The 9,077-nt window shown below is 39.5% G+C and overlaps 1 protein-coding gene across 1 annotated transcript in view; it reads left to right on the forward strand.

The window, feature by feature from the left end:
* The window catches only part of PARP1 (poly(ADP-ribose) polymerase 1), a 33,952-nt gene extending 25,274 nt beyond the window's left edge, over positions 1 to 8,678 (forward strand). Inside the window, exons 15-23 of the mRNA XM_027659269.1 lie at positions 1,271 to 1,354; positions 2,164 to 2,286; positions 2,746 to 2,874; positions 3,606 to 3,704; positions 4,251 to 4,403; positions 4,668 to 4,795; positions 5,180 to 5,241; positions 6,314 to 6,428; positions 7,841 to 8,678. Coding sequence (XP_027515070.1) covers positions 1,271 to 1,354; positions 2,164 to 2,286; positions 2,746 to 2,874; positions 3,606 to 3,704; positions 4,251 to 4,403; positions 4,668 to 4,795; positions 5,180 to 5,241; positions 6,314 to 6,428; positions 7,841 to 7,922 — 975 coding nt within the window. The 3' untranslated portion in view covers positions 7,923 to 8,678. The remainder of the gene's footprint in view (positions 1 to 1,270; positions 1,355 to 2,163; positions 2,287 to 2,745; positions 2,875 to 3,605; positions 3,705 to 4,250; positions 4,404 to 4,667; positions 4,796 to 5,179; positions 5,242 to 6,313; positions 6,429 to 7,840) is intronic.
* Positions 8,679 to 9,077: the final 399 nt, after the last annotated feature.

Raw genomic sequence — 9,077 nt, forward strand, 5'->3', positions numbered from 1 at the left:
GTTAAATAGCCCATTTTACTTTTACATGTTCTGCATGATTTTTCAGCTGATAATTAGATAATACAAGTTGGTACAGATGGTACTCAGCAAGATAGTATTGGCCCCAAGAGTTTGGGAGCTAAAAATCTATTGCAGGTTGTTTTTTGTTAGATTATTAATCTTGGCTTTGTGCCTCTCACATCCCCAAGACATGATTGGTTTTGAAGCCTGTCTTCCCTCCTGCAGCCCATCTTGGCTTTTCTTGGTATCTGGCTTTATGTATGCTTAGCTGTCACTAAAGGTAAAGTTCTCCTAAACCCAGTACAGGCTGGGAATCTCCATGCAAAATGACTTCTTTCACACCAATCTCTGTGGTTTGGAAGAGCCTTCCAAGTTCAGCTTGCAGAGAAGATTTGCATACAGCTGGGTATCCTAGCTCCATGGGGAATAAATAATGTGGAACTTAGCCAGATGGTATGTGATAGTCATGATTTCATAGTATCTTCTGTCCATGAGCTAAATCTTAAACCCACTGAGTTAAGTAAAAGCTAGTTTGACCTGCAGAGTGTATCTTGAGTATTGTCAAGAGTCCAGAGGGTGTAGGTATGATCTTTTAGAAAGACTCCATTGGGCTTGATTTTTGTTGAATGTTTTTGCATTCGGATGGTTCTTAACAATGAAGGATTTCCAAAACTCTCCCAAGATCCATCAATACGCAAAGAAAACCAACATCTGAGTTAAATCAGTGGATAAATGCAGGCAACCAAGACATCATTTTTAACTTTGCTGGAGTTTTTTGGTTCATTTTTCATGAATGAATATGAAGTGCCTTATAACCTGTTTGCATTTGACCCTTGATAATTGTAAAGTTGGAAGAGGTTGTCTGGGTTGTACCTAGAGTCACAGATTTCTTATGAACAAGGTTCCTTCAGTTGGTCTGCTTCTTTGCCAGGCTGAAGTGTGTGGTTACTGAAGTGATTGAGGAATGCATCTGACACCAGGTTAATATTAAACTTCATGCCAGACACTTAATACCCTAATTTGGCATTGCCCTAGCATGTGTGCTTACCTTCCTATTGCTAAGTATTCCTATGGTTGTAGGATGTCTTCTCAATGGTATGTCCTTCTGACATAATTCCTCAGTCCACAGAGTCCTCAGTCCAATGTCTCCATTCTTAAGGGGTCAGTCCTACTCACATGGAGGGATTAGTTTCCCTAGAAACCAGAGAGGGAATGCTGCAGTGGTTTAACTGTAGTGAGATTTGGTTTTAATCACTTATATTTTCATCAGATTGACCTGCAGAAGATGCCATTGGGAAAACTGAGCAAACGACAGATCCAGAGCGCATACTCCATCCTGAATGAGGTTCAGCAGGTGAGCATGGAAGATGTTAGAAAAAAAGGGGAATTCAGAATTTGTTGTGGGCTTGGAGTGGGGTGAATGTTGACTTGTGCGTATAAAAATCTGTGCTTTCTTTCACTCTTTCTGGAGAAGAAGATGTGGCTTCCATGGGTAGTCTCTTCACTGTTGTACCAGTTTGGGCAGTACTTCTGTCTTTCACCCTTTGGTAGCACAAACTTTAGGCTGAGCCAGACATGAATGGCAGTTGAGCAAATGAAGCCAGTGTCTTGTTCTAGTAGTGAGCTGGCGTTCCTACCCCAGAGAATTCTATTAGAGGATGAGCATAAAGGTTAAGTTGACACAGGAAAGGGTCTGATTTGATAACGTTATTGTATTTACACATTGTGATCTGAACCATTCCAGAGTCACTACATAGTATTGCCTGAACAACTTGCAAAAGTGTACCAGCATATAACCCATTTTTTTTGTCATAGGCTCCCTGGCAAAGCATAGGTACAGGAACGGAACTTCAGTTGCGAGAACAGACCAGAGCCTTGACAAGGATATGCACCCTTTCCATATCCAGAAGACTTTATTTTGCCCTCCAGAACCATAATCTCCATTAGATTTTTCTCACATGAGAAATTCTGTGTATCTCTGTGCAAATAGTGTGACTTACTACATGCAATTAAGTAGAATTGCACTTTTTAGTCCTGTGAGAGTTCCAGCATAAGCACTATTTGCTGCTTGTGTGTTAGTCCTATAGTATCTTTTATGTGTTTATTGCTATGAAGACTTAGTCTTACTCAGTAATTTTTTTTGGTGCTTGTTGTCTTGTCTAGGCAGTTTCTGATAGTGGTTCAGAATCCCAGATCTTGGACCTCTCCAACCGCTTCTATACTCTGATTCCTCATGACTTCGGGATGAAGAAACCACCTCTCCTAAATAACTTAGAATACATTCAGGTATTGACTGGAAACAGTATGGTTTTTGCAGGCAATAGATCTTACACAGAGAATATGCGAGGTTGTAACAATTAATGTAACCTCATAAAAGCACGAGGTTAAAGTAAATGTTCAAACCTCACAAACAGAAAGATATTCTGAAGAAAAACAAGTTTAACTTACTTTAACCTCATGAAAGCATGAGGTTAAACTTGGTTTTTTTAAGAATATAATTTTGTTTATGTGCATGTGTCTGTGTAAATAATTATCTTCTAATATATCATACATATAGAGATGTTATGTATAGAGGTTTGGGTATATTTTAATATATTTGAGTATATGTATTTAAAAGACAGTGTTGTTAGATGTCACCATGTGGCCAGTGACTGTCATATACTTCTATAATTTGGGGTATTCCAGATTTATTCTGAACATGTCAAAGGCCCAACTAACATAAGAAAACCTATTTGAATTCTTCAGGCTAAAGTGCAGATGTTGGACAACTTGCTTGACATTGAGGTTGCTTACAGCCTTCTCAGAGGTGGAAATGAAGATGGAGATAAAGACCCGATTGACATCAACTATGAAAAACTTCGAACTGATATTAAGGTAAAGGAAATAAAAGGAAACGAGTGACTGTGAATATTTTGGAGTATAACAAATCAACTAAACTGTAACTGGACAGATGTATTGCTACTGAGATGGTTAGGGGACTGGGCCATGGGTTGTATTAGGACACGCTGAGAGAGCTGGGCCTTTTTGACATGGAGGAAAGAAGACTCAAGGGATATCTTATCAATGCTTATGAATACCTGATGGGGGAAGGGAGGAGAGAAGGCAGAGTCAGACTTTTCTCAGTGGCTCCCAGTGACAAGAGGCAATGGGCACCAATTGAAATACAATTTGTAATTCATATGTGAACAAAAGAAAAAGATTTTGTTGTTGATGATGTTAGGTTTTGGGTTTTTTCTTTGTTTGCTCTGACAGTGGTCAAACGCTGGAAAAAGTTGCCCAGAGAGGCTATGGAGGCTCCATTCTTGAAGGTGTTCAAAGCTTGACTGGACTCAGCCCTTGGCTACCTTCTCCAGCTTACCCTGCTCTGAGTAGTGGAGTTAAAAATCATCTCAATTTCAGACAGTGCCTTCCTGTCTCAGACATTCTGTGACTGAGTGCTATCTATATATCTGTATATAGACATTTCTCTAGCTGGGAATATATTTCCACCTAAATGGTAAAGGAGGCTTAAACCGAGCAGCTGCAAGCATAGGGTGGATGTTGTTGTGTTACAAGAAGCCTTTTAGTTTGGATGCTAAAGAAACTTCTCGTTTGCCTCTCTGCAGGTTGTTGACAAAGACTCAGAAGAAGCCAAGATTATTAAACAATATGTGAAGAATACTCATGCTGCTACGCACAATGCATATGACCTCAAAGTCGTGGATGTAAGCTGGGCTATGCTGGGGTTTAACTTTGTGAAGATGGACTCTTCTTAGTTGACTTGTTTGCAGTTTCCTTTTACTTTTGAGTAGCTTGCCCAGTTTCCTTTGTTGAAGGGATGGTTTGGTAGAAAAGTTCCTATTTAATAGAACAGCAGAAGTGTAGGCAGAGATGAATCTAAGCTTAAAGAGGTGTCTTTGAGTTTGTGTTTTTATTTTAATTTAATTGGACTCAAAGGGAAGGTGGAGGAGCAATCATCTGAAATTGAGCCTTAGTTCATTGAATGATTTTTCAGGAAAATAGGGCCTCATGAAAATGCAGAAGAGAAGGTGGAGAAGTAATCAATAAGAACCATGTGATTGACGCTACCTCTTTTCTGCTAGCATGACACAGCAAATTACAAATACTAAAAACCATCCAGATCAATTTTCATAGCAGATTAATGTGTATTTCAGATGGGATGATTTTCCCCCACCCCCCGATTAGTTGCATGAAGGTAACGATTGGCTTGCTTTGTTGTTCTTTTTCTCCCATCCCTTTGTGAACGGAAGATCTTCAGGATTGAGCGCGAAGGGGAGAGTCAGCGTTACAAGCCGTTTAAGCAGCTTCACAATCGCCAGCTGCTGTGGCACGGCTCCCGCACCACCAACTTCGCCGGGATCCTCTCGCAGGGTCTCCGGATAGCTCCGCCTGAAGCTCCTGTGGTATGTGAAACAGCTTCTCTGGCTGCCTACATCCCTGTGCCCAGGGATGACCACAGTCAGACAACTTAAATCAAGAGAATTTCTGTGTGGGGTGGGCCTTGTGTTATCTGTCAGCATTCACACACCAATGTGTGTCCCAAGTGAGTTGCTGACTGGTGTCCACAAGAGCTGGAGTTGCAGCTTTGCTCTCCTGGGAGCCCAGCCAGGTGGATTCAATGCTGCCTTTGTGTTATTGTCCCAGTTTTATTTATTTTCTGCTTGCAGACTGGCTACATGTTTGGGAAGGGCATCTATTTTGCAGACATGGTATCCAAGAGTGCCAACTACTGTCACACATCTCAAGCTGATCCCATAGGTTTAGTACTACTGGGAGAAGTTGCCCTTGGGAATATGTAAGTAACTTATGAAGAGTATTTGCCAAGTGTGCTTAATATATCCCTGTAGAAGGTGATGCTAAAATTGCAAGCCTTCTCTTCAGTGTGAGGATAGAGTAAATGGTATTTCTTTAGGAACAAGATTTGTTTTTTCTTAAAATGAGAGCTATTTGATGGAGGGGGGGGAAATCATTGTTGCTGTTCTAGCTAGAATCTTGTACAAAATGCCAACATCATCCAAATTAGTAACCGAGGCAAGGAAGGCTGTTGAGTTCCAGAAGATTAGATTAACTTTATATTAACTCACCATAAACTGAAACCTGAAAAATTTATGATTTTTTTTTCACCAGTATAGTTTAAGATGAATGTAAAATGCTATTGTGTGTTCTTTGTGCTGTCCAGGTATGAGCTAAAGAACGCTTCTCACATCACAAAATTGCCCAAGGGAAAACACAGTGTGAAAGGTAAGCATTAGCAGTTGTCATTGGTAGTCTGTAATAGGTGGCAGACTTGGGTTGTGGCGCTCTGCTTAGTGAAGGGCACTGTAGTCATTTCAGAGCTGGACTTCTTTAAGAAGTTGCATAATGTTCCCCTATAGTTGCATCAGTATATGTGTATGTGTTGTTTCAAGATGGAAGCTGGTACACTTGGAGTGTTAAGATTGAAGGTGCCTGAAGTTTAGGAGGAAACTTTTATTCGATATTACACAGGAAAAAATAGAGGGTGCATTCTCGAACTTCCTACTCGCTTTCATTGTAACAATACTGCGTATTTTAGAAGAAAGATGCAAGGTTTGATAGATCACAAGAATAATTGTTTAGCTTTCAAAGTGCCTTATAAGATTGGAGAGAAGAGAAAAGCTAAGAATAAAAGTTCAGATGGAACAGCTGTTCTCATTACACTTCTATCTGCAAAAAGTATATTGCACTGAAAAAGATGAGAGAAAAGACTTAGCTCTTTAATTCAAGGGAAAGAAATGGTAATCATGACTGCCTTCTGTACCGAGATGGGAGGCTGGAGAACAGTAACATTCAGTAATGAGTGGCTTTTCTTAAACTATTCATTTTGAGAGGCTTAAAACATCAGTTGCCTAAAATAGAATAAAATGTGATTTAGCATCTTTTTCAATACATGCTACACACGTTATTATGATGTCAAATCAGATTTGTATTGAAAAGTTTAAAGAGAATAAGAATTGGTTTGTTATACTTGTCTAAAAATGCTGCAATGTGCATGTTTTCATTAATGGAGCTGGGATATGAGAGCTATAAATCTTTGTTTTAGCTTTGATCATACAGATTAGACAATTAAGTCGAAAGTCTAAAATTGTCACTTCTAATGTAGCAGAGCACAACTGCCATAAGTATGGTGATGCTAAATTGAATGAACAGACTGTATTCCTTGTGTTCTTTTTAAGGTACTTCTACACTTGATTTGAAAGTACATGTGAAGTAGTATTTGACTGGCTAAGTGATTTTATGTGCAAAGTCTGTATTTGCCTTCTAGATTTGTAACTGATGTTTTTTCCCTTTCTAGGCTTGGGCAAAACTGCACCTGATCCCACAGCCACTACCACCCTTGGTGGTGTAGAGGTTCCCCTAGGGAATGGGATCTCAACGGGAATTAATGATACCTGTCTCCTGTATAATGAGTATCCTTTGCTGTTATGTTGGCTGCACGCAGTGTCTGAGAGTTGCTGAGTTTAGCAGGACCTTGCTGAGGCAGGCCAGGAGTTTTGGCACTGTGTTTGCTTTCTTTCACATTTGCTTTGGAGAGCATTTGCAGACAATCCCTTCTGCAAGGGAGGTGATTTTACGGTTGTTGCATTTGAGTTGTCATTCTGTAAAAATAGAAAACTATACATGTAGCAATAGCTGTTGCTCCAACAGGACTCAATACCTGAAGGCGTTGGAGTGGCCAGGCAAAACTGCCAAGTAGTATCTTGCCCAGAGATGTGCCAGGACAAGGAGAAGGGAATGCAGCCTATGGTTTCACATCGATCCAGTCTGGTTTCTTCCTCATGGTGCTGTGGCTGGCCAGCGTGGCCAGGAGGGTGGGGGGAGCCAGCTCTGTGCTTTAGGAAGTTTGTCATCACATCTCATGTGTTCCACAGACCCTTTGCAGCTTTTGAGTGGGTATTCATTCCAAATGTGTGCTTAACATTCACAAGAGGTCATAAGAATATGTATAAGTGGTGTCTAAGGTCCTGAGTCAATCTCTTCACTGCCAGTGAAGCAGGAAAACCATTAATGCAACCTCAGAGTTTGTAGAAACTGTCTTCTCTCTTGGTGAGCTGTTTTCCTCTGACAAGCAGTCTTGGCAACACAACTCAGGGCAATACTGTTTTTATCTTGAGTTTTCTTAAATATAGTATCTGTCTTGGTCAGACAATAAGCTATAATACAATTAATATTTGCTAATTGAGGTAAAATAATGTTGCATTCATTTTGTTTTACACTTTAGGATCAGAGGTAAGTTTGAGGCCTAAAGCTCTGAGAAACAAATAGATGAGCTGGGACTTTCTGTGAAAAAATAAGAATGTGCAAGCACTGCCAACAATTGTAGAGCTCTTCCCTGTGATTCCAGTTTGGGTTTTTTAGTAGGAAATTAAGAGGGCATTAATGACTTGGTGCTGGAAAATAGCAACAGAGCTGCAATTATAATTGTAAATGCCGGGTCTGTAACTGAAGATCTCATCTAGGCTACGTCACTCTGCTGTTTAGATAGCGAGAGAGAGGTGTGTTACTGTCTGACAAAAAATAATCTGCAAGAACTACAGCCCCGTATCTGAGTCGGTTCACCTGCCTGTCACTCAGGATTCTGCTGCACCATCGTCAGTTCTCCTTGCGACTGTTAATTGCTTGTTTATAACTATAGTGTAAAACACTTCAGATTAAAAGAGTAGTCAGATTTAAAATGTTGTGGTTTGAGCTGTTAGAGCTGGTTAATCACACAGGCATCTGTGTAGTAATGTAAATTGAAAGGTGAAGTTCGACTGTGTTTTGAGTTTTTTCTGTGTTATTAATATCAATTACTGTAATTATTCCTTAACACTCTTCCCAGATATATTGTGTATGATGTTGCTCAGGTAAATCTGAAGTACCTGCTGAAACTGAAATTCAACTATAAGACATCACTCTGGTGAACAGTATTTAGAAGCCCCGTTAGAGTTATACTGTAGTTACACTATAGCGTTGACTTCTGACATGCTTATGCATTGACTTCTCTTACCAAGATATCAAGAGCTAAACTGCAGAAGAGGTTACTAAATCCCATTTAGTACAACACTTAGTGAAAGTTTTATATAAAAGCGTGGCAATACATGGACATGAATTCTGATGGGAACGGAGTATCTGGTTTTGTTTTATACCACTTCTAATTTCGGTGCTTTCAAGTGTTTCTTTTAATTGATCATACTGAGAATGAAAAAAGAAAAATAAATTAAGCTGATGTTTTTAGCCAAACAGAGCTGGGCAACAGCAGGAGAAGGCATTTGACGGTGTTTGTGATATTTGCTCTGTTAGGGTTCCCCCTTGTTTAAGATACACTTTTTCAGTTTTCGTTTGAATAAATGATAAATGTGCATTTATTTTGAGGTAAAAAAAAAATAAAAGCTAATTTCATACTAACAGCTTTATGTTTCAAAACTTCCAAATTGTTTTGGTTTTGAGTCATGATTTAAATGTATTTCGTAGAATGTTCCTAAACATGATATCTCTCTCAAAGATCAAATGCCAAATATTGAAATCTGTAGTCACATTTCAGGAAGTCATGGTGAAATGAAAATTTGAACTTTCTGCTGAGACTTCATCTGTCAACAGTTGGTGTGGTAAACATGGAAAATGACCTTGTGGCTGTTTGAATTTAGTATTAGCCCAAATAAACCTCCTTTAAATACCTACCTTTAACATGATGTAAGTTGGTTGTTGTAGACGTCCTAACAAAGCTGTAAGTTGAGTTTGGGCTCCAGCTTCATGAATCGAGACCTGGAGTGAGCTCTGTTGCTACACTGTGGGTAGTCTCGAAACAGCAATATAAACTGATAATTTCCATGTTTAACATTTTTTTACTTCTCACTTTCAGTAAGTCATTGACTAATATGGGAGCATTTAACTATAGAGCAACATCAGATCTTCCTCTTCAAAAATTACTGATTTCCCTGAGGGGAGAGTTGGCTAATTCCTAAGAAGGGGACACTTAAGTCATTCTGATGGCTGTGGCTTCAGTCTTTAGTAACCTGCGTAGAAACAGCAGATCTATTTCCTAAAATATTGTCAGGTCCCAGTGCCTTTTGCAGAAG

This window comes from Corapipo altera, unplaced genomic scaffold (genome assembly GCF_003945725.1).
Source record: "Corapipo altera isolate COAL_440 unplaced genomic scaffold, ASM394572v1 48, whole genome shotgun sequence".
NCBI lineage: Eukaryota > Metazoa > Chordata > Aves > Passeriformes > Pipridae > Corapipo > Corapipo altera.